General features: G+C 46.1%; 1 protein-coding gene across 1 annotated transcript in view; it reads right to left on the bottom strand.

The window, feature by feature from the left end:
- Positions 1-394: 394 nt before the first annotated feature.
- LOC147902470 (Pseudouridine synthase family protein) overlaps positions 395-25,879 on the bottom strand; it is a 90,194-nt gene continuing 64,709 nt past the window's right edge. Inside the window, exons 14-20 of the mRNA XM_087373599.1 lie at positions 9,604-9,779; positions 9,190-9,257; positions 2,117-2,177; positions 1,915-1,952; positions 1,716-1,784; positions 1,329-1,614; positions 395-971 (exon numbers count right to left, since the gene is read on the bottom strand). Coding sequence (XP_087229725.1) covers positions 933-971; positions 1,329-1,614; positions 1,716-1,784; positions 1,915-1,952; positions 2,117-2,177; positions 9,190-9,257; positions 9,604-9,779 — 737 coding nt within the window. The 3' untranslated portion in view covers positions 395-932. The remainder of the gene's footprint in view (positions 972-1,328; positions 1,615-1,715; positions 1,785-1,914; positions 1,953-2,116; positions 2,178-9,189; positions 9,258-9,603; positions 9,780-25,879) is intronic.

Here is a 25,879-nt window from a genome sequence, read left to right as displayed (position 1 = left end):
TCCACCCATTTCCGTCTTGCAAACCCTCTCCCTCTTCACCGACACCATATCCCTCTCTTTCAACTCTCTCCGTCTCTTCTCCCAAATCTATTCCACTTCACAAACAACGATTTTCAAGTCCTCTAGAAGCCTCAAAACCCCTTTGATCCCTGTCTCCCAATCGCAGACCTACTCTTGCCCTTTCCTCGCAACCAAAAAGCTACTTTCTCAAACCCTGAATCCCTACTCCGAACTGCTCTTTTCAACCTTAGACTTCTAGGCCCAAATGCCCTCTAGATGGTCGAGGCATTTAATGCAACAAGGGTTACAAAAACATTGGTATCTCAAAAGAGAATAAGTGACAAGGGTTTTGAACACTAGATACATTCTTTCTGTAATTCATTCACTCCCAAGATACAAAAATCAGCTCTCTCTCCACTGACTGCAGTCACACGCAAGTTCTTTTTTACCAGCAAACTTCAAAGCTTCCTGTTCTGCACAGGTTTCTTGAAAAACGTGTCTAACAAGGTGAAAATATGGCACATTAAGAATTTATTATATCACATTGCATACCATGAATCAGAAACAATTTTAAGCTGCCGACTCCCAAACAATCTTTGGGAGCATAAAGAATTTCACATAACTTTGGGAGCACAAAGAATTTCACGTATCCTTTATCTGCATCTTACATTTTTAGAATGTGTATTAAGCACAAAAAATCCCTGGGATCTGAAGTGACTCTCAGAGGAATGGAAGTGAATGATTCTGTAACCTTTAGAATGCTTGTCGAGTTCTTGTGCACGCAACTGACCAAAAGGAGAATGCTTTTGTCGAATTCTTGTGAACGCAACTAACCAGAAAACACCACAGCATTGTTACCAAGCTTCTCTTGGCTTGTCCAAAGGCTCTGAGAGCTTGTCTGAATAAACCGTGCAATCAGACTTTGAAGCTTGCTAAGACAATTCTCCATTCAAAGTCTTGTGAAATGCTACCTGCCAAAACAATATGCTACAACACATCATGTTGCTGATGAAAAACAAATAGATCACATAGAATTATACAAAGTGCATAGTTTGGCATTCCTAAGGTTTATGGCACTGATACATGTATATGCACAGTTAATCAGAATTTAACAACAGAATCACAGAGCTTCAGGCTTCTTCACAAAAATTTATTCGATCAAACAATTACTGCCATAGGCTTTTTGTTTATTTTCTGGTCCCAAACAAGCATGTGACCACGTGACCTACTACTTGACATATTTGAACATTTGGGTCAATAAGCAATGCACAAATCAGCTTCTTCAAAACAGCATGTGAGGCATCACAGGAAAGTAGCACAGATCTTACCGATGATGAAATTTTCAAGAGTTCCCTTATTGCCATTGTTGCATAACATGAAGGAGGCAATGTGAATTTTAGCTGAACAGCAGTTTGACAGCCTGTAGCGTCACAGCTGGTCGCTTCTTCGTTCAACTTGCTTGTCATCTCTGCTGTAATAGTCTCTGTGCAGGTGCTTGTTGGTTTTTCTTCCTGCCAGGGCATAGACTCCTCTTTGCTCTTATTATGTTGGGTAACCCTCTCCCAGTCCGTCTCAGCTAAGGATTCACTTGAATCACCATATTTCAAAATATTCCTGCATAAGCAAATGAATAGTCAATGAAACTATGCAGTCAATTTATATAGGATCTGACAAATTCATATGATCACAGTACAAATAGTCCACAGATGAAGTACCATTCAAAACCAGTTGCAACCTGGATCAGCCGTCGGTATCCTCCAGGCAGGTGTAGAAATGAGAACTCTCTGAAACAAAGAACGAATCAAATGCCAATACAAATCAGAGTGTTGTGGTTGCAAAACTGTATCCCATTTATATACTTCTGACAGAAAAGCTGACCCTGCCCGTTCAACAACTAAAGGACAAGCCACTCACTTTACATTATGTGAGCACGTTCGTAACTCAACCAAATCCTGTTCAGAATCATAGGAGTTACAAATTGAATGTCACAGAAACTTCAACATACCATAAAGAGCATAAATATGAAGGCCTTAAATAACCACACATAATATTACAGATATAGTATAACACATTCACTCTGCCTTCACATTAAAAATAGTAAAATGGGAACTCGTACCTGTTTTGCCAGCTCTTCATAAACAAGAGCCACATCATTGGCTGGAAGTGAAGTCTTGAACCTGTATAATAAAAGCATCTTTAAAAAAGGAAGAGATAAAGCATCCAGTCCTCTTTTAAATGAAACGAGTTGAAGATCTTGCTACATATTTCATTCTGTTCAAGTTCATACAATGATCAGTTATTTAAAGTACCACCTTAATCAAGCCTTTTGAATAAAATCAAAAGTTAGCTCATTTCTCATGCTACTTTAAGCATTGAAATTCTGATAAAAACAAATTGATATAAACAGCTTATGTGCTGAATTCCCACACAAAGACTCCTTTGTTTTGTACTGCTTTAAGATTTGAAAGTCGTTACCAGTAAACTTTTAAAAGATCTAATGTGCTGGCTTTCCAACATGCATTCCATTTTGTTAGATAATAAATCTTTATATGCAGATAAAAAAAGGATACTGAAAATTTTGTATTATTTCTACAAGAGATGATAACAGAAAGAGGCCACTAAGGACCCTCACATTCCAATCCAACCAAAGCGACTTCTTAAAAAGAAAGCACAAGTGCCTCCTAACTAATTTGAGTAATAAAAAGTCAAGCTCCAGTTTTCAAGAAATTAAATTGTTCAAATATTAGAAAAGTTTAATAGACTTGGATGGGGATTCCTCTTTTTTAACATGTGATGAGGAAGGTTATGTTTGCCTTCGTGCAAATAATCAGGTTTTCAGGTTGACAAGAGAAAACAAAAGGCACAAAAGACTGCAATATGTAAAGCTGATAGGCTTTTTTGAAGAAAGTACAAGTAGTGAAAAATGCCCTTAGTGAAGTTGCAGGTGCAGTGGTAGATGAGATTAGAAGCAAGTTCCCACAAAATGACTTAATGGATGATCAAATATGTCTTATGCTATCAGCAAGTAAAATTGACTTATAGGGGCAATGCTTGCCCTCCAAAAAAACAAAACCAAACAAATAATCAGAATCTAATACGAAATTCCAGTTATGCGATCTTATAGCCATCCCTAGAACATAAGCAGGAATCATTTGAAAGGTAGTTTTTTATTATAATTCATTATCTCAATTTCCATTTGCACACGATCCAATCCATGCAATTGAGGATATGGGGAGAGGATCTGAAGAACCTACTCAAGTGGATGCCAGCCTTGACTTGAGCCTGTTAACTATTTGTGTTTCTTTATTTTCACTTAGATTTGTTCAAATTAGTGTCCTCACAGACCCATTGAGAAACGTCAAGGTCAGTCCATTTTTTATGCTAGCTAAAGTGAGCGTGTGCATAGATGATCTGCTCAATTGTAAGCATATGTGCCTAGTGCATCCGCCATGGCTTCTTGTTCATGCACTCAAAACTGAGCCTCCACGCCAATGGGAGTTGACTTAGAAGAGTACTCCATCAGGCCAACTGTGCTCCACAGGCAAGAAAGCTTCATGCATCTCTATGATTTTCCCCTTCAGGTCAGTTGACCCTCTGCCCTTTCAAATTTCTGCAATCAGCGGGAGAATGCAAGAATTTAAGAGAGAAAAAGTGCAAGGTTTACATTTTAAGCTGAAGGAATCAGAGCTTTAAGTGACAAAGTTGAGCAAACGATTCTCACAAGAAACCCAGCCTAAAGCTAACATATGGTCTTACCCATTGCTTGTGACTTCAAAAGCCCTTATTTTTGTCTTCAAATGTTTTGGTGTTTTGTTGTACAATTCGCCTCACGAAAGCTGGCTGTGCATTTTAATCTATACATCTAAACTGTTAGAATAAGTTATTCACACGATTTCATAGTAAATATAGTATTTGATACATTGCATGGATTAATTTAAACTAGTGTTCAATACCCTATTACAGTTGTAATACAAATAATACAAATAACAGAAAACAATGTTTACTTTGGCTGCATCTAAGTAGTCTTTCCTTGGCTCTCCTCCATCCTGGTAACATTGTGTTAGAATGCACAATGAGCCTGGAACTAATTGTTTTATGAGGACTAGAGGAGAGTCGCATGGAAGTGAAAAACAAGTATCTCAGCACCTCATGATACTGACTATGACACAAATGGACCCTTTCGGCTCTACGATTGAAAGGAGGGGCTTTGAGACTTGCATATACTACATCCTTCACTATAGAGTGTGGTGGGCAAGGAGTGTTGTGAGATAACGATCGATCAGAAAGCATACCACTACAATTGGTGGACATGCAATTCAGCAGAGTCCATAGATTACACACCCATCAGGTCAATATCAGTGGCAACGTATTGTATGGTGCAGATTTAGAACCAGACCACATACAAGCATGGGGCCTCATAGGATTTCTCTCTTCTTCTACCTACTTTCTCATGTAGTTCTTTTGGGTTGGCACCCAGCTCCACATGTCTACTTGCCGTTTGTGCTAGTTGTTCCAAGGAGATGAAAGCCCATGACACTGTGTCTAGGATTGCCAAGCATCTTACACAATAAGTGCTCTTCTCCTCAAATCTACACTGACTACTTCCTGGAGAATCCTTTAACCATGATGATGATGATGGTCACTCAAGGACATAGTCACTAGAGTACACATGTATAGGCCGGGGTGATGGTGTGCCTAACAAAACTTGCTCCCTGAGTCCATCTCCATTGAAGTGATAATAAGGTAGATGAGGCATGTAGTGAGTTTTCTTTAAGTGTCATGTTCACTTCATTACTATTGTACATTAAAGTGATTCCTTGTGCTATCCCAATGTGACTAGTAACTAGATGAATGGTCCATCCCCTACCAAGATGACCCACAACACTCCTCTGCCACAAGAGAAAATCCAGTGCCCTGTCCAACCCAGGGTCTCCCTCTACATCTAGCTATAAGTCTACCTCCTAGCCCAAGTCTATAGTGCATGGGGCAAGAAGCGGCGAGGGCTCCATGCATGAAAAGGATACTTAGAGGCACCCCTATCCTAGAAAGCTGCCCATACAAACTTGAGGGAACTGAGACTCTATGCAAACCATCACTCTAGGACTTGATGATGGCGGCATCTATATCCAACATGCTTGTACTTACCCCTCTCAAGTCGAGGGGGCTCTCGCGCGTGCCTCAAACTCTAAGGGAAGCTAACTCCATGTTCCAAATGATCTAACCAAGCCGTTGTCCCCCTGTGCCCACCCAATGTATGTACGACCCAGCATACATCCCTCCTGATCTCGAGCCTCCGGATGACAGAGTAGGGGCTAGCGCTCAGAATCCTCGCCATACTGTGGGCTGGTTCGAATGAGTCCAACCAAACGCTGCCACACCCTATGTAGCTCCTCATCAACATCGACCCCTTCCTTATGAGGGGAGCATCTCAAAAGATTCGACAATGATGAAACTACTGCCACTATCTTCCCTAGTATGGGGCGTGTTCCTAAGAAGCCTCGCCAAAGCAAGAGCTTCTAGAGCTCTGAACCTAGGGTAAGGCCACGAACTATGAGCTTGCCTAGCAAGGCTCTATTCTGCATCTCTAGATCGATGGTGCAAAACCTGGAATAGAATCATTGTCTACCTAGCAAGGCTCTATTCTGCATCTCTAGATCGATGGTGCAAAACCTGGAATAGAATCATTGTCTACCTAGCCAAGGCTCTATTCTGCATCTCTAGATAGATGATGCAAGTCCTGGGGCAGAATCATTGTCTACCAAGCAAAGCTAGCTTACACACTATGAGCTTGCCTAGCAAGGCTCTATTTTGTATCCAGATCGATGAGGCAAGTCTTGGGACATAATCATTGTCTACCAAGCAACCCTAGCTTTAGTATTCTAAATGCCATCTGATCTTGCTCGCAAGAAGCTATGCACCAAGCGCTTGAGCTGTCCCATGCATCATCTGTGAAAGCACGAACAAAAGGCTATGTTCCAGGCCATCAGGAGCACGTGATTCGCCACAAGGGTCCGCTTTGCTAAAAAGAGTTTGGCCGAGCTCCAATAAAGAAGCTTGTGCCGCACGATCTAGCACTAAGGCAATCTATTGCTCTGTTGAAATGTCGATGCCTACCTTATAACCCAGATGCCATTGCTGCCAGTGTTTGCAATGGTATTGAAGCTGGTAGACAAACACCTCCGTGGGAGACCCAATCACAAACTAGCATAAAAGAGAGCTAGTATACAAAACCTTAGCTCATAGGATTATGTGACACACTTTGGGGACATGGCCCCGAGTGCAAGTCTATACCACAATGCCAAATTCTCATTGTGTGTCCTAGTCTAGCAACCATGGCACTTTCCAAATCAAGGTCAAAGTACATCTCTCTTGCCTCATGTGCATGTGAAGCAATTTGGAATCATTGCCTCTTAGAGGATCTTGATGCAATACAAGAAAGTATTGCGATAACCTTTCATAGCACTAAAGTGTGATTTTCCTGGATGCACTCCTTTTGTTAGTCAAGCCTATGAAAATGATTTTCTTTTTTCTCAAAAACTCCGAATCGGATGTTCAGCATCTCATGCAGACCCTTGATTTATTTGGTCTTGCAATTGGGTTGAAAGCGAATCTTGCAGAGTCCAAAGTCCACCTTTGCATGAATGTGATTGGCACCGCAGTTTATGGCTTGGACTTGTGTTGACCTCTGATCACTTTGTGCAGCATCTGGGCTATCCCATTGGTTGGCATATTTCTTTAACACAAGAAAGACCTCGGGTGCTGCAAAAGTTTTTTCATAAGACAAACTATTGGAAGCTGTTTACATGGCCATTACATGTTCGTCTTCAGATAGTGCAGTCCATTATCATGTCCTATATGCAGTTAGTTTCACTTGCCACTTATATATTTAAAAATTTATATCCAAGGCTATGGAATGCCTTTCTCACACTAAACCTGACCACAAAGCGCTCCGTCTTCTCAAGTACGGTTATGTTTATGTGCCCAAAATGCATGGGCTTGAATATTTTAGACATTCACACTCATGTGATAGCTAGCAAGGCCATGGTTTTGCTTACTCTTTTCGAGCAGCGCCAGCCATGGACACTTATGATCTCGTGTCTGATTGCCTCACTTCATACTGATGCCTTTGGCCCTTGGATTCCAACTATATCAAATGTTGTTTTCACAGATCTACATGGTTGTATTCCTAGCTGTCCTTTTTCCACTCGTTTGCCCCATGATTGGCAGCATCTTATGGCACACCTACATTGGTCAAGCCGTCCTCCAGATCCTGGAAATATCCTCCACTTCCAGATCATTCATTGGAGCTGTGTTTTTGTTCCCCGTTAGCTCATCTGCAGCCTAGAAAGGCTTATTTTTGGCATCACTTGGGTGTCTCCACGGTGGCTGAGGTGATGGATGATTGGGGTCTCACACTTTCTTTACCACTGCTAAGAGACAATATTGTTACAGTTTGCATCACAGACCTATTTGGCATCTTCTCACTGCCATGCTGCAATTATCAGCCTGTCCCCTATCTTTTTACTACCCTTTCTCTGATCAATTGGAAGTTTGATCATGGTATCCCAAGCTATTCCCCTTTTTCCTTTGCCGATATTTTTGCCAAGAAAGCTTATCATCTTCTTCTCCCACAGCCGTGGATTCAAGAGCATGGGATTCATAGTTGGCATCTTGACAAACCTCTTGCCTCGTGGAAGGTTTGTCTCTGCCGTGTTTGGAACAACAAGATCCCTCTCAGACAAAGGCTTTTCTTCTGGCGTCGTTTGGTGGGCGCACTATCAGTGGGCTCTTTCTTTGGTTGCTAGGCGTATAGCTTCCTTGGCTTGCCCATCTTGTTCACATCCTAGGGAGATAGTCCTGCATCTGCTTTGGATTTGCTCAGCTGCAAGTGATGTACATCCTAGCCCGGGGACTTATCTTCATGCTCACTTTCCTGGCATCTTTTTGGGTAGGCATTTTTGGTTGTTAGGGCTTGTAGCTTTGGAGTCTCTAGCACAGTAGATGCTAGTAGAAGACACCATCACGATAAGGGGACAACCACTTCTCCTTCATGACAACCGACAAGGTGAACGGGCCAAACATGTTCGAGAATTACACATGCTACCGCAAGACAAAGCAAAGCCACACACCCACTTCACCATGGGCTGAACATCTCACAAGGAGAGATCGAGCTCATGAATCAAGGAGGTACGGGGAGCAGGCAAGGCCCATAGATCTTTTTGGTCTTCCATGGACGTTAATAGAGCTTTTGTTCTTCCTTTCCTTCTCAAGCCAATAACAGCCCAGAAGGTCTCCTTCCCTGATCGCACTTCTCTTTGGGATCTTCCAACCCGTCAACAACCCCCATGGCCTCCCGCCTTGACCATATTGCTCCAACAAGAACCCCCCCCCCCCCCCCGCTACCATAGGGGTGCTCACCAACATGGGAAAGCTTTGACCCTGCTCGCAAGCATTTCCATCCCGTTGGCACCCACCCATGTGGCTCCAAGCAGGGCAAGCAGGGGGACTTCAGCCACCCAATGCACCCCACCCTGTGCAGATTCAAATAGGGTGAACGATTAGCCACAGCAACTAGGGAGGCAGGGGTGGGCCAAGAGCTCTCAAACGTCTGAGGGCATTTGTGAACATTTGCAGCTGACTTGTAATCAGCACATTGACATATATATCTAATGAAGGAAGCTCTTGTATAGACCTGTATCTACATGATTACAAGCTCCTCTTGCAAAACCATACAGCTCTAATGATACGATAACATTTATGGTTTCAGGTTCTTAGATTGTGGATATATAGTAAAAACCAAACAATTTATTTTCCTATCTCAAAGAAGCTACACATGCCTTCAACTCTAAAGTTACACACTTAGGGAGTGGAGTGGCTCCCCGTTCTTCTCGGAGTCCTTCGCAAGGTTGCAGTGGCATTTTAGCCTCAACCTTGATTTTTTTTCTTGCTCTCTTATAGGAGCTTGATTTTGCCCTGCTAGAGTATAGGTTTGTTCATGTCTTGCATAATGTATCTCTCTTTTGAGCTTTGCTCTTGGATGTTTTTTTCATACTTATAGAAGTCTTTTCTTTGGGGGAAAAAAACAGTGGCACAGCATTCAACCACTGTAATTCTCACCGACACTAGAAACTTTTGGTTTAGTGTTATGAGGACCATTGCAATGTGCATCCGTATTAAATGCATGCTTACCCAGGTAAAGGCAGAACCACATCATTGATACTGAACTTTCCGCAAGCCGCATCTTCAGCTGTGACTTGCTGGAGGCCCAAAAGAAAACCAGAACAAAAGCAAAAAGGGAAGGCACTGTCAGTCGAATAAAACAGATTGTTATGTTTTGTTACAGGATCTTACACGGAAGCTTCTAATAACTTATAATAAAATCAAGAAGGAAGTATATGTTTCTTTATTACAAGCTTCCATACAAGATCCTTCAACAAAAAAATGGCCGGTGACAGTAATTAAGTAGAACGAAATCAAGAAGGAAGCACATTAAAAATTTTATTTTGTGTTTTTAAAAGAAGGAAGCACATGAAAGCTCTTTTTATATCTACAATAAGAAAAATAAAAGCCCCATTTACAAACCAGAAGGAGCTCCTGCACTACCTTGACATCTTCAAGCACATCTATCTGATACACATCATCATTAATGATATCTTCCCCATCAAGGGTCTCACTTAATCCACTGTTATCCTCAAAAAGAACTTCATCCCTGGTTGCTGGCATATCAATTTCCACATCCTTGCAAAGAACAAGGTCTCCTTCAACTACCTTATCAATGCCTGTGAACAACCACAATGCGGGAGCCATTGTTACAAAATGCTACAAATCGCAAGGTTCAAACTTACAAATTCATGGTGGACATTGAAGGGAAAAGGTGACCATTTCATTTTTCTTAAGATACTAGCCCATTGATAACAAAACACCGCCAATGGATTCAAAAAATATGACAAGGTAAATTAAGGGAAAAGCACAGACATGGATATCCATGGAGTGTTCTAAATGCTTGTGTGCTACTTCTGAATTTTGATCATTCTTTTTGCAAGAAAAGTACTTCATTAAGTATGAATAAAAAACCGCAGAGCAAGCTCAAGTGCGGGAGTACATCATGTCAAGCATGAGAAAAAAACAGCTCGATACTAGCTGAAATTGAAGTATCTGTGGGACTGTTTTATTTCTACTCTGTTTGATGGAGGGATGCTCACTTTTAGTAGCTGCTCTGAAATAGACTATGCAGTTTCACTCTAGGGTTGACAAAGCAATAAAAGGCTGCTGCCGTTGAGAGTTTCCAGCCTCTTCATCAAGTTCAAAGACAAGGTTCTCTCTATGACCCCGCTTCTGCCAACAGCACATGATCCTGATCTGTCCCTTGCCTCATCGCGGCCCTTGTCAGCCCGCGTCATTGCACCTTTGCTGCTCACGGAGCTGCTGCTCCAGCCCGTATGCATGGAGCTGTTCATGGGGCTCAAGCGCAGCCAGTGCACCTTGAGCAAGCGCTCACAGGCACCCTTTGCGCCTCACATTGCATTGCCTTGCGCCTAGGAGTGGCTCGTGGAGCAGCGTTGAGCATTGTGGGAGCGCTCTAGTTGGCACCTTGCAGACTCAGCAGCTGGTGGCCTTCCTCTCTCGCAGCAGCCCTTGGAAAGTCGCCTCACAGCCACCTATGACTGCAACTTAATGCAGCCCCATAGAGCTTGCCAGGATTCTCAGCCACAACTAGCCATTGGAGAGCCTAAACAAGGCTAGGAAGCACTTGGAGTAAAAGTCGCACATCCAGCTGTATGGCTTCATCAACAAACCAAGTAAAGCAAAGCAAATCAAGCCAACGTCATGACTAGAAAGGGGTGCGGTTGACACAAACAGAAATAATCAAACAAAAGAGGGATTCGAGGCAGCTTTGGGGATTGGTCTCAGCCAAAGAGTGCCGGAGGTCTTTCTTGAGCTTCTTTGCCTTGCTTAGGCTAGGCTGGAAGCTGCCCTTTGTTTCGAGGTATCCAAAGCAGCCTGTGGGCTTTTGGTAGGTTGGGGCAGCCTGCTGTGACCTTCGTTGCGACGGGTTATCCCTGCCTTAGGGTTTAGAGCTGCTTTCAGTTGTAGTGGAAGGTGCCTCAGATTACTGGTGAGGCTCATTTGGCGGCACAGCAACTCTCTTTTGCATTCATCTTTCCTTCTCCTTCTCGCAGCGGTGGTTCTTGTTTATCTTGGAGAGGTGTTCCTTGGTGGTGACCCTGGTCTAGCCAGAGGGGCTCTTATGGCAGCACCCTAGAATCCCATGGGCATTAAGGTTCTCCTCTCTCTGTGCCCTGAGCGTAGGCTGCTGTGGCGACTCTATGCTCAGCTCCCTATGCTCAGCTCTACGCTCCCTATGCTCAGCTCTATGCTCTCCCCTACACTCAGCCTCTACGCTCTCTCAGCCTACGCTCAGCCTCTATGCTCCCTACGCTCAGCCTATGCCTACGCCTCTCCTACGCTCAGCTCCCTACGCTCAGCCTACCCCTCTGCCTCTCCTACGCCTCAGCTCCCTATGCTCAGCCTCCCCTACGCTCTACGCCTCCCCTCCCTACGCTCAGCCTCCCCTCCCTACACCCCCTACGCTCAGCCTACCCCTCCACTCCGCTCAGCCTACCCCGCTCCGTTCAGCCTCCTCTCCTATGCTCTCCCTCTGCTCAGCCTACCCAGCCACCCCTTCCCTACGCTCAGCCTACCTAGCCACCCCCCTCTCTGCTCCTCCCGCTCCCGCTTCAGCCCCTCGCTGCTCCCCACCTTAGCCCCTTTTTTTTTTTTTAAATAAACCCAAAAAAAAAAAATCTCCTCGCCACCTTAGCCTCTCCTTCTCCACCTCCTCGCTGCCTCTCCACCTCAGGCTTCCACCCCGCCTCGCCACCACCTCGCACTGGGCGTGCCTGGTGCTCCCGCTCCCGGTCGGACACTAAGACCTGCAACCCAAAAAAAAATCAGTCCAAGAGAAATGGGGGACAAAGCCAAGAAAGACGACAACAACAACAACAAAAAAAAGCAAACCACACAACTGAAACTGGAGGATGTGAGCACATGTTACAACCGAAGTGGACTCGGGGTAGACACAGCAAGGCAAAGGCAGGACCCGCCTCAGCTTCTTCAGCCTCTATCTCTACCTCAACCTCAGCTCTCACTACAGTTTCGGTTTCAGTTTCAGTTTCAGCTCCAGCCTCAGCTCCCTCTATCTCTATCTCTACTTCGACTTCAGCCCCCGCTTCAGGCTCAGCTCCAGTTCCAGTCTCAGCTCCCTCTACATCTATGATCAGTGGTGACATACTCATGCCCATGGCGCCAGTTGTTCCCTTCCCCTCCTCTCCTGTTACAGCTCTCGCACCGCTTATGACCCCTACTTCGGAGGTGTCATACACTGTTCCGCATTACGCTTCACTCTCCCTCTCCCTCTCAGTCAGCCCACACTCCCACACCCCGTTGGGACTGCCTCATCCATTCCACTATCATCTCCGTTCCTCACCCAGTTCACCCAGTCACCGTCTAGTTTTCGGACTCAGTCCCACACTTTCATGCCACAGTCATCACAGTTTCAGCATGGACATGGGTGGGCTGATACACCAGAGGCCTGTGAGACCTTGCTCATCGAGATACATAGTTTTCGTGAGCGTGAGATTCAGCTGACTCGCTTCGCACAGGAGCAGGTCCGCTTCAACCAAGAGCAGAGCCGCATCATACAAGAGCAGGCTAGGGCTGTTCGAGAGCAAGCGGGTCTTATTCAGGGACTCAAACAGGATATCATGCAGCTCCGACAAGAGGTCACAACCATACACACTCTCCCAGGGAGTACCCCGGTGGTTGAGGCACAAATTGCAAGCATGCAATCTGCTATTGAGGAGACTTCCAAATGGGCTGACGTGGCCACACGAGAACCCGCAAGGGTATTTTCGGCTACCCTCATGGAGCAGCAGCAGAGAGCCAGTAAGGCTCTCAACATTAGGGTACACAGGATCCCACGCACTGAGGCTACACTGATGGTAGATGCGACTGCGTTCGTGGCTGCTACCTTGGGTGTGGCTGTAGGATAGAGAGGGCATGGCGGGGAGAGATCCCAACAGAGAGCAACCCCTGATCATACAGTTCCATGACACTCAGGCACGACTTTTAGCTCTGCGACGCAGGTCAGTCCTTCGAGATCAGCCAACAATCTTTATGGATAAGGACCTCACACCTCTACAAGTTGAGGAGAGGCACTCTTTGCAGCAGCAGCAGGATCAGGCCCGGAAGGAGGAAAAGTGGGTAGTGGTACGAGAGGAATGACTTCTTACAGGCCCCCGTAGGGCACTTGCCCCCTCCTCTACATAGGGAAGCAGGGTCTATGAGACTCAGATATCCGAGAACTTGTCTTGCACCATTTGGAACTATAATGGTACCTTATGGTCAGAACCATGGAACTTCTCGGAATCCTATACAGGCCACCACATAGTCTTTTATACAAAGACACATCAGAGTCCAAAGCGCCCTCTTCCAATAGTCAACGGATATACATGGGAGTCTGCCTATAGAGATGAGATGAGGGGTACAGGAGGAGTTCGAGGTTCATGTGGAGTTGTAGTCCTTTTCAAATCCACACTTCTGGAGACCATTTCAGTAGAGCAGAGAGATATATATTCCAAATTTCTTTGGATCCAGATTTGACACATGGACAGTCGGGATCTATTTGTCGCAGTTTGCTACGTCCCCCCTGAGACCTCCCACTTTGCCAGAGATATTCGAGGTGATGATGAGACATCCCCATTTGCTGCTCTTTATCAGTCAATCGTTGACTTCTCTAGCTGCAGAGAAGTCCTCCTAGTGGGGGACTTCAACACGAGGACAAGGACCCGTCAGGTACCACTTCTTGACTTCAGAGATGATTCCACTCTACTGCCAGATATTGACCTTGAGGAGGCAGGTATGCTACGGGTTTCGGCTGACAAGTGAGGTCCATTCTCATCTTATGGACAGACCCTATTAGACCTCGGCAGGATACATGATCTCATTATCTATAATGGTCTTGACAGATGGCCCGCTTCAGGTGGTTTCACATGCTTTCCACATGGGGGGGGCTCCAATGTTGTTGATTACATCATGGGATCCCTTGTCTTCACATCTCGCATTACTGACTTCACTATAGCACCTCTCCCTCCAGGGACTGATCATACATACCTTTTCTTCAGCATCTCCACTCCCCTTCGCATAGCACCTTCCACCCCACTCAGTTCTTACTCCACCCACCACGATATACGCTTTGATCGGGATCACTCACCTTCTTACTCTGGCCGTCTGTACATACTTCTCGCTTATATTAACTTCATACCGTGTTGCCCTTGTCACCCGTTCACTACACGACGCTGCCATTCACGCTTTCCCCCACACCACCCACTCCACCCGTCCACCACCCCCTAGAACCGTACCCTGTAATAGTTGGTATGATGATGAATGTAAGACTTTACACCGTCAACTTAGATTCAAAACCAAAAATAGTCTTCCGAGCGCACCAGATACGCTACGCAAATACCGTAGACTCATACAGAGGAAGAAACTAGACTTCGTTCGTCAGAACGAGGAGGAGCTACTGAACATTTTGTTTAGTAATAACTCTAAGGACTTCTGGCGAAGATTTCTAGAAGGACCGTCCCCTCTGCCACTCACTGACACTCAAATCTGGTTTGATTATGCACGCACACTTTATGACATCCCAAATCAGCCAGTCCCTATTCTCTCACATGCCTCACCCCACATCCTGCACCCTCTTCACTAGAGGAGGGGTAAAGGATGTCATAATGAAACTTCATAATGGCCGAGCGAAGGATCATGAGGGTTTATGCACTGAGTTCATTGCATATGGGATTAACCTCCTAGCCCCGATCTTAGCAAATCTTTTTAATGAAGCTGTTTGTTTGGGGTTTCCACACAGTTGGACCATTAACACTATCTCACCCATCCACAAGACAAGGGATCTCATGAGCCCGGAGAACTACAGGACCATTATGATTGGACATGTCATGTCCAAGATTTATGCATCAGTACTTCACTCTGAGGTTAGCAGACTTGCAGAGTGTCGAGGACTTGGAGCAACAGGACAGTCCGGATTCCAGCATGATCATGGAACCATGGACCACATTCTCACGCTCAGATGTATCATCGAGGAGGCAAGGTCAAGGAAGCAGAGGGTTTATTTTATTGTTGCTTTGTGGATTTTCACAAGGCATATGACACAGTTCCAAGAGCCCGCCTCGTACGACGCCTACAGGACTTGGGTTATGACCAGGAGATCATTTGGGCTGTCATGGCACTTTACGAGAGAGTTTCAAGCAGAGTTCGGGCAGGATCCGGGTGGACAGACGAGATCATGAGCACCATCAGGGTCAAACAAGGGTGTCCTTTGTCGCCTACTTTGTTTGGCCTCTACATTGACGAGCTTGAGACAATGATGCAAACACGGGAAGGTGTAGGTTGCTCTCTTGTGGACACACTGATCCAGATATTGCTCTACGCAGATGACGTGGCTCTCTTGTCTTCCTCAGCAGAGGGGCTCCAGAGACACCTAAACGCACTACAGTCCTTTTGTGAGTCTCATGATTTGAAATTCAACCTGGGTAAAACCGAGGTCATGATCTTTAATACATCTCGAGCCATCATGCGTCAGGAGTAATTCACATTTGACGGATCACCTGTTGAGATAGTTTCATCATACACTTATCTTGGGGTTATCTTCTCCGGACCCAGCTTTACTATGAGACCCGCAATGCAGGCACGCTTGAGCAAAGGGTATGCTTCATTGGCCAAACTAGAGAGGCAATGCTTCTGCTCGCACTTTCACGATCCACGCACCAAGGGGTTGCTTTTTGACTCCTTGGTTCACCCAGCAGGGATGTACAGCAGCCCTTGTTGGAGGCCAGACTTGTCGGATACAAAGTGGGCCCGTGTGGAGCGGCTACAAGTTCTCATGTTATCACTGATGATTCGTGGTAAGCCATCCGTTCCTCACCAGATCATTCAGGCTGAGTTTGGGTCACCCCCTTTACAGCTAGAGCTCGATCCTCCTTGGCCCGCATATGGTGTATCTTTTCCCGTGGTACCATGGTGGAGGACATGGACACGATGCATTGAGTACCCAGCTTCCCAGTGATGCTCCGCTTCCCGGGGCTCCCGAGAGAGTATCGAGCTATTCTCCCATCCATAGGTCAAGCTTTTGGCACTGTGCTGGAGTCTCCATCAAATACAGCACCATCGGTCATAGCGGATGACGGGGTCCCTAGACTTCAACTAGTGGTGGAGAGCCTAGAGTCTCTCCCAGAGGAGATCTACCTTGAGACACTAGATGGGAGGGAACTTGGACAACGAGTGGAGACCTCAAGGTTACCACATCAGTGCTTTCGTTTTTGTCTGATGGGACACGTGGCACAGGATTTTCCCAAAGGCGAGCGAGAGGTTTGTCCCCCCCCTCCGCAGGTGCACCCACGACAACAGAGTGCGCCACGTTCAAAGAGACCAAACAGACACGCTAACAGCAGCAACAGCATCCACAGAATCAACAACAGCAGTCCCAAACCCCTTGGATTGAGCCATCCAGAGGGAGGTGGACCAAAGTTGGAAAGAAAAAGAAAAAGCGAAGAAAATAGGGTGAACGCAATCGTAGGAGGAAAGCGAAGGCCAAGGAGAAGCTGTGTTCAGAGAGCAAGGCAGCTTCCTAGGCTCAGGGAGCACCCCCTCTGAACAACCACAAACAACCAAGGAGGATGAGGACTTCTTCGATCTACCAGACGATCCTCGGGTAATGGGAGCACAGGGCACGCATCCTCCGGCTCAGCAGATACAACGACAAGCTCTTCCGCAACCAGCCCCTCGCCACTGCCAGCTCGTCCCCCCCTCTCACCCCTCCTTTGTCCCCTCCCCCTCACCCTCCCCACCCTCCGCCTATGTCGCCCACTATAGCGACCATCAACACCCGTCCCCCTCCCCCCGATCCCCATCCTCTCACGCTCCACCCTCCGCTACTACGGTAGGCCCCTCCCCCTCACCCACTTCCATCGTCCCCAGTTCAACGGAGCGGGAGATGGCTCCCCCACCCACATGCAAAGGGAAAGCACGGCCTCCCCCCCCCCAAACTCTCCTCTCCAAGGCGGAGGCCTCTCTACAGCACACTAATCACTGTCCTCGACACAGCTTCCTCGACCACGTCAAGGAAGGGTGGACGGTTCTTTCAGCCATCGGGTCCAAGACCGCATCCTGGGCAGCCCCTATTGAGGGAGTTCTGGAGGCTGGGGCCCTAGAACTATCTTGAGGTTCCTGACGAGTATCCCTTGACTTTGGAGATGACTGTGCTGATTTTGCAGCCCCTCAAAGGGGGATCCATTGGTGTGGTTGGCTCACATACCCGTCCTTTTTGGGGACTCCACTTCGCCTTGACAAGAGAAACAGTGGACCCCGACTTTGTTCGATTCCATCCATGCCCCCACCCTATTTGATTGGGTCAGCCCCGTAAAGGACTCCCCCAAAGGGAGATTCACATATCAGACAGCCTTCTCCAAGACGAGGAGGTGTAGCAGGTAGTTGCAAAGACCTGGCAACAGCCAGCTGAGGAGCGCGATTGGCCTCCTAGGTAGCAGAGACGATACAAACTAAGTTGCCGTCCCAAGCCCTCAAGAGGAGATACGCCATTCAAGAGAGGGAGCAAGCCTTGCACCGGGATCTTGCTTCCATTGACTGCCAGAGAGAGCAAGATCCGGGTTCTCAGTGGCTCAGTGACAGATATGAGAGCGCAAAGCTTGACCTTGGGACTACGGAGGTACCACGAGCCGAGTTTGTGCACCACTCCTAACGGGCCCAATGGCTACAACAAGGAGATAGGATGACCAGGCAGTTCTTCTAGACCATGGGGCCCAGATCGACGGGGAACCAACTTCAACACTTGTGGGATAAGCAAGGGCGGATGCACACTAACCCATAAGAGATCATGGAGATGACCACGAACTTTTACTGAGAGTTATTCCAGTCTGAGGAGACTCCCACGGTCCTCTTAGTCAGAGAGGCAGTATGGAACCAGGTGCCAGCAGTGATTCCATTGAGGCTACGCAAGCAACTAGAGGCACCGTTCCTGAACTAGCAGCTGTGGGAGGCCCAGAAGGCCCTCCCTCCCAAAAGTGCCCTGGGAAGGACCGCCTAACTCCAACTTTCTTTCAGAGCTTCTTGAGACATGCCTGCTAGGAGATCTTCGGGTCCGGCTCACTTCCTCACTCATTGAGCTGAGGCTAGATTTGTTTGATTCCGAAGGGAGGTGACAAGTCGGTCATTCACCAATGCAGACCAAACACCCTTTTTAATACTGCATACAAGATCTTAGCTAAGGTATTGAGCTTGCAGTTATGCCCCCGACACACAAACTGTCTTTGTCCAAGAGCATAGCAACTTGGACAATATCTTCACCTTTTGGGGGGCCACAGATTGGGTGTTGCTAGTGATATCAAAACTCTTATGGAATCCATGTTTGTTGCTGGAGTGAGACTGGAGCATAAGTCTCATTACAAAATAGCAGCCCTGAAGGTGCTGAGTATGGAAAAAACCGATAAAGGTTGAAAGAAGAAAACCAACCTGTTCCAGAGAAACCCAGCTCACTGCCTAGGAAATCTCTGATACAAGGGCTAAGCTAACAACCAAGTGGGGGGACTATACAACCAGTGAATCCCTCGCACAGTGAATATGTAGAAAACTCCTGCAGGCCAAGCCTTGCAGAAACGTGCGCACCTCCAATAGTCGCCCTAGAGCCCGGGGTCCCACGCCCCCAGGTGGAGCGCAGGGTGTACATGATATCCTTCCAGATGGCGACCAAGGTAGCCAAGGGTGGACCAGGATGTTCACCCATCACCAGACTACAGTGAGCAACCCAAATGTTCCATGCCATGAAACTGGCTACTACCTCCCACACACTATTCTCCGGAGGCAAATGAGGATCTAGGCTGGCAGGATGAACCGCTTCATGGAGCTTTATCCTTTAAATGCTCTGACCCTATATCCGGTAAGCTGGAGAGACCTCATTAATATGGAACGTGTGACCTCCCTCAATCAACCAAGCCATCATCCCACGTGTAGTCCCTCTAAAGACTCTGCATGCGGGTTATAATCATGAGGGCTCCCATCCAGATCCTCACTACACTACCATAGCTCCAAAGGCAGTGAGGGATTGCATCTCCAGAACTCCAGCAGTGACACTGCCCCTCCACCTATATCTGGGAATAGACCTCCTACGACACCCTCTGGGCCACCCAATGCCTCACCCTCAAAGGGGTCCATGTCAAAGAGTCCATCTGAAGCCTCCTACCAATCAGTGTGGTATCAGAAAAGAAGCAACTTGTCCACCTACTCCGTAATGCCGACCCTGGAAGGCCATAACCACTCTCCCGGATCCCGCTGGACCTCCCTCAAAGACCTGCCTTCCCAAAGCCAAAGGCGCCATCTCTGCTCTAGAATGCTGGGAGGATCAATGTGCCACTCCTTCCCCAATCAGCTCACAACTTTGATCATCTACCAATGAATCTTGTCCAGACTCCCGTCCATCTCTAGGTCTCTCTTAGTGAGTGCCTGAAGTAAGCCTCCAGGGCCTACACGGAAGAAACCAGGCTGATTGCTACCTCAATGGATCATCGTTCTCAAGGGGACCCCAATCCAAGAAAACTGACCAACCATCTACTGTCCATCCATATGCGAAGTCCCCCCACCAAGACAAGGATGGCGAGGTCAATCTCCCTCATCCGCTGCCTTGCCCGTCGCATATGCTCTATGGCTCCATGCCTCACCTTTGCCTCCATGGGTAATCTACTCAATCTGTCAAAGGAGCAAGCCGGGCCGCTGTCCCATTGTGCCCATCCAATGTGAGTCCGTTGTCCTAAGCATAAGTCTGTCCTGATCCCTGATCTCCGGGTGCCAAACGAGGGGCTGCCGCTCAAACTCCTATCTGCAAAACGGGATTGAGCGCAGATGAGGCCACTTGCTAATCTCTGCCAAACCCTATGTAGGGTCCTCATCATGGGGAAACCCCTCCCCGTAAGGGGGGCCTCTGAGAATATCCATCTATGTGATTGCTGCCACTGCCCTCCAATGTGTGGGGTGTTCCTGAGAAGCCCTCGCTGTAAGAGGAGCTTCGCACCAGGGGTGAGGCCACGCACAACCAACTTGCCCAGGAGGGCTCTGCTCTGCATCTCTGAATCAATGATACCCAAGCCTCCCACTATCTGCTGCATGATCACCATCTACCAAGCGACAAAAAAGAAAAGAAAAGAAGCTAGGGGACAGCCTTGTCAGTGCGATGACAATGGCAATCCTGAGTGAGTGTGGTAGGTGGATCTGAGTGAACCTTGACAGGATAATGAAACCCTCCTCAGAGATGCATAAGCAATGGTCCCGATAAGAGACTGAGCTTCACAGGAAGCTCTGTCTGTGCCAACTAGGTCCTGAATGTGTGTAGCTGTAAAAGATCCTCTTGGATGATTGGGGTGAGCTCATTACCCCGAAATGGGACAAACAGAGCGTCAATGTTATACTAGAAGTGGCAACCTGTCTGTATGGAAACCCAGTCTCCCAAACCATTTGCATGTGTGTGCATACCAGCATCTCTAATCACTAATGCCATGGAAGAGACTGGGTCAAAGTACAGTTGACCATTTATTTGATCATAATTAAAGAGTTTTATATGTGTTAAATATGGTCAAAGAGTTATTTTCAATGGTCAAAGATACTTGACTCTAGTCAAGAAACCTGACTTCGGTCAAGGAGACTTGGTTTATTACCAAGAGGGTTAACTGCGGTTAACCAGAGAACCATAGAGCTGACTACGGTCAGAGAGTGTTGACTTCGGTCAACAAGACTTGGCATGCGCCAAGAGGGTTAACCCCGGTTAACCAAGATGTGCCAACTTCGGTTGGAGAGACTTGGCTATAATTAAGGCGCCTTGACCCTTGGTCAAAGCTCTTTAATTATAATCAAGAGTGTTGACTCCGGTCAACCAGAGAATATATATATTTATTTGAATATATATTTGTTTAGTGTGCACATGTGTTCAGTGGGGACGCCCACCGTGACTAGGATTAGTCCATAGTGTGTTATTTGCATGCAAAGCGCTAACAATTAATGGGTACCATGGTGGTGCGCTTTAATTAATTGTTGCAGGTACTAGGAAGGATTATTTTTCCTAAGCGTAATGGGAGCCTGACAAGCATCCAGGAGGCGGTTCGTGTGACCGAGAGCTTTGAAGACTCCAGAATGGCCCTTAGTTCCATGTAATAGAACTTAGTTTAGATTCTAGACAAGTGGCATGTTGCCAATTTGAATTGAGCTTGAAGCTCTTGTAATAAAGTGGATTTTTCACGTTTTGGGAAGGTAGGGAGAGAGAGAGAAGTTTTCAAAACAGCTCTACGCTGAACTTCGGTAACAGATTTTCTCTCATGAATAAAGACCTTTGGGGGGGTCCAGCCCGACGTTTTGTCCTGGGCCCTAGTGCATCTTCTGAGAGAGGGAGTGAGGGAGAGCTTATGAAAGCACAATTACTGTCTTTTTGAGTGTAATGGCTGTCTTTCACCAACGAGTCGGTTCCATTGGTATCAGAGCATAGGCTCATGGCCTTCTTAGGTTGTGACGATGCAGCAAGAGAGCAGAAGGAATCAACGTTGATTCACCAAGGGATAACCGTCATAGCGTAAATGCTGTGTGAGAAGCTCTCATCGCAAAGAGTGATGAAGCCACTGATGAAGATGTGGACCCGAGAGGTGCTAGTTGGTAGGCGTGGAGCTTCATGATAGAGACTAACGTGATGGGATAAGGACGCCTTTGATGGGGATTTCTCATTGGTGTCGTGGAATGCCAAACGATACGTCACGTGACGCTGTGAGTACAGGAGGATTTATATAATATGCTAAGGGTCGGTGATTTGGAAGGAGCGCTGCCTGTTAGCTGCGACAGAAGGGAATTGACGTGGAACGAGTTTGACGAAATCGTGGTCATTGCGTAGAGCCACGAACAAAAGCTTCGAGAAGAATTCACGACGGGATTCGAATGGTCGTCAGGCGAAGGTTTCCGACGGGGATATCACCTATGGTTGTTGTGAGCGTTGTGGAGGCATGGTGAAGGTAGGCAAAGCACGTGAGGCAGCGTAAAGTGATTATTCTGCACAGAGGTGCCTTCGCGTGTATTGACATCTCCACGCGGGTGCATGTTCGACGGACAAATTTCCAACGGAATTCCTAAGGTGTTGCGTGTATGCGTCACGGTGCTGAGCATACCCCACGCAAGTGACGCAAACCCCACGTAGAGTCACGGACGTGGTGAAGGAAGGCATGGCAATGACACGTAGATGATGACGTGGCACAAGCGTACGTGTGGCATGCACAGAGCTGACGTGGCAGGAAGCTGGGTCAACATTGACGTGGCATACACGTGGCAGGCTTATAGGTGCTGACATGGCAGTTACCTTGGTTCAGTTAATTCTGGTTAGTTAACTCTGGTCAGAGGTCTAGTTAACTTGATCCAACCAGACCATTCTGGTCACTGTAACCAGACTGTGACCAGTCCAGTTAGTCCAGTTGCAAACTGACCAGACCAGAACCAGTCAGTTTGGTTAGAGTAACTAGCCAGTTACTCCATCTGGTTAGTGTTCTTTAAAAAAAAAAAAGAACAGTTGCAGAGACTGTTTCTACTAGCACATTATGATGTAGTTTTGGGGATGCCTTGGTTTCACCGCAAGGCAGTGAAGTTGACTCTTCTTGAAAGAGTGCTGGAGTTTGTGCATAGGGGGAAAAATCAGCGTTTAATTGCTAGGAATAAAGGGGACACTATCCCCATTGTATCTGATGTTTCATGCGGTAAGGCAATAAAGTCTACAATTTCTGCGTACATGGTTTTTGTAAAAGAAAAAGAGAATGATATGCATGCTGAAATGAATGATGCAGACAAAGATAAGTTTCAGTTTCTTGTAAACTTTAAAGATTGCTTTTGTGATGTTTTGCCAGGGGAGTTACCCCCAGAGAGACCAGAAGATCATCAGATAGAGTTAATGCCTGGTAGTGAGCCACCAAACAGACCCCCTTATAGAGTCAGTGCGACTCAGAGAGAGGAGATTATGGCTCAGGTACAAGACTTGCTGTCCAAAGGGTTGATTCAGCCCAGCTCGTCTCCTTTTTGTTGCCCTGTACTGTTAGTACAGAAGAAAGATGGTTCATTCCGTATGTGCATCGATTATCGCGCACTAAACAAAATGACCATCAAGAATAGATTCCCTATTCCGCGCATTGATGATGTCCTGGATCAGTTAAATGGAGCTTCAGTTTTCAGCAAGATAGACTTAAAGAGTGGCTACCACCAAGTAAGGATACAGCCTCAGGATGTGCACAAGACAGCATTCCGCACTACATTCGGGTTGTATGAATACTTAGTGATGCCTTTTGGGTTGACAAATGCTCCAGCCACATTCAATAGAATGATGGATCGCATCTTCCAGAAGTACAGACATTTTACGGGTACTTTCTTTGATAATATCCTAGTTTTTTCTAAGACAGAAGAAGAGCACAGAGAACATCTTGCTATAGTGTTTCAAGAGCTGAGAAATCATCAGCTCTACGCAAACACCAAGAAAAGTGAATTCTTCTTGGAAGAAATCCACTATCTGGGGCATATAATATCCAAGAATGGGATACAAATGGATCCAGCGAAGATCCGTGCCATTCAGGAATGGCCAGAGCTGAAAAATGTGCATGAAGTTCGAAGCTTCTTAGGCCTGTGTTCTTACTACAGAAGGTTTATCAGACATTTTGCTGATATCGCAGCTCCATTACATGACCTTACTAAGAAAAATGCAGCCTTCACATGGGGATTATCACAAAAGAAAGCATTCAATACACTCAAGGAGAAGTTGACTACAGAGCCTATTCTGGTAGTCCCGGATCTTTATCAGTCTTTTGATGTTAATTGCGATGCTTGTGGAGAATGTGTTGGGGCTGCATTGCATCAGAATGGTCATGTAGTAGCCTATGAAAGCAGGTGACTTCGGGATGCAGAAAGATATCTAGGAATCTATGAGAAAGAGTTATTGGCTGTAATTCATGCCATTCATACATGGAAGCACTATCTTTTGGGTGCAGATTTTACTGTCAAGACAGATCACCAAAGTCTGAGATACTTTTTGACTCAGACCAAGCTTTCCGAGAAGCTTATGAAATGGGCAAATATGCTGTCAATGTATCATTTTCAGATTGTCCATACTCCAAGAATTCGGAACAGAGTGGCAGATGCCTTGTCCCGAAGACCCCAGGTCAATAATGTAACTATTGCTTATCATCAGCACCTGGAAGGCATGAGGGAGCAATATGCTCATGATCCTGATTTTGGTGAAATTTTACAGCAAATGCAAGAGGGGCAATCCACCAGTCACTATTCCCTGAAAGATGGGTATTTAATGAAAGATGATTGCCTATGCATCACCCAGGAGATGAGGAAAAAGATTTTGGGGGAATGCCATGCACCTCCCTATGCTGGACATAGAGGAATTACAGCAACAACTCTAACACTAGAGAGGTATTTCTTTTGGCCAGGAATACGGAAAGATATACATCAGTTTGTTACTGAATGCCTTACGTGTCAGAAAATGAAGTATGATAGACGGAAGGCACCTGGCCTACTTATGCCTCTCCCCGTGCCTCAGGCACCATGGGAAAGTATTACAATGGACTTTATTTTTTATTTACCGAGATCAAAGTCAAGGAATGATGGGATTTGGACTATCATTGATAGATTCAGCAAGCAAGCTCATTTCATTCCGGTTCGCAAAACCATAAAGGCAGATCATATGGCTAAGCTTTTCATGGCACAAATTTTTAAACATCACGGTATGCCTAAGTCCATTGTTAGTGATCGAGATCCCAGAATGACCAGTCTATTCTAGAGAGCTTTATTTGATAACATGGGGACGAATCTGAATTTTTCTTCTTCTTTCCATCCCTAGACAGATGGTCAAAGTGAAGTAGCAAATTCTACAATTTTGGATATGCTGAAATGCTACGTGGGTGACCAAAGTTCAGACTGGGAAAAGTACCTACCGTTAGTAGAGTTTGCTTACAATAATACAATACATAGCTCTACAGGGAAAGCCCCTTTTGAAGTCATATATGGAAAGGTGATTTTGCCACCTATATTGAGGACCAAAGATGAAATCTTTGCAGCTGATCAGTTTGTGAGAGACCTCCAGACAGCTTACAGCCAAGTTCGGACAGTAATTGAAAGGTCTCAAGAGAAACATAAAAGAGCTGCAGATAAGCATAGGAGACAATTAGATCTCAAGGAAGGGGATTGGGTACTTTTGAGGTTTGAAAAAGCTAGGCTCCGCAAGTTTAAAGGCAAACAGAAAGTGTATGCAAAGTTATCTCCCAGATACTATGGCCCTTTCAGGGTTACAGAAAGAATAAATGAGGTTGCATACAGATTAGCATTGCCAGAGCATTGGAGGATTCACAATGCATTCCATGTGAGTCTTCTAAAGAAATTTCAGGGACCAGCGCCTACAGAAACAGTATCAGAAGATCCACCAGAAGTGGATGAGCTGGAGGAAGTCCTTCAACCAGAGCAAATTGTGTACCATATTGTACGTAAAGGCCCTCAGGGTAAGGAGTTTTACAGGTATCTTGTAAAATTCAAGAATTATACAGCATTAGATGCCAAGTGGATGGACGAAGACATGTTATCCGATCATCCACAGCTTTTGGATGTTTACAAGGAAGCTTTTCAGTTGAGGTCAACTGAATAGAAGCCCAGGGGATGTCACCACAATGTAAATATCCTAAGTCAAAGTACAGTTGACCATTTATTTGATCATAATTAAAGAGTTTTATAT

The sequence above is a fragment of the Dipteris shenzhenensis genome, chromosome 4 (assembly GCF_047967505.1).
Source record: "Dipteris shenzhenensis isolate YYH24624 ecotype China chromosome 4, Dip_SZ_1.0, whole genome shotgun sequence".
NCBI classification, from domain to species: domain Eukaryota; kingdom Viridiplantae; phylum Streptophyta; class Polypodiopsida; order Gleicheniales; family Dipteridaceae; genus Dipteris; species Dipteris shenzhenensis.
Note: the sequence above shows the minus strand (reverse complement) of the source record. Positions and strands in the feature narration are given on the sequence as shown.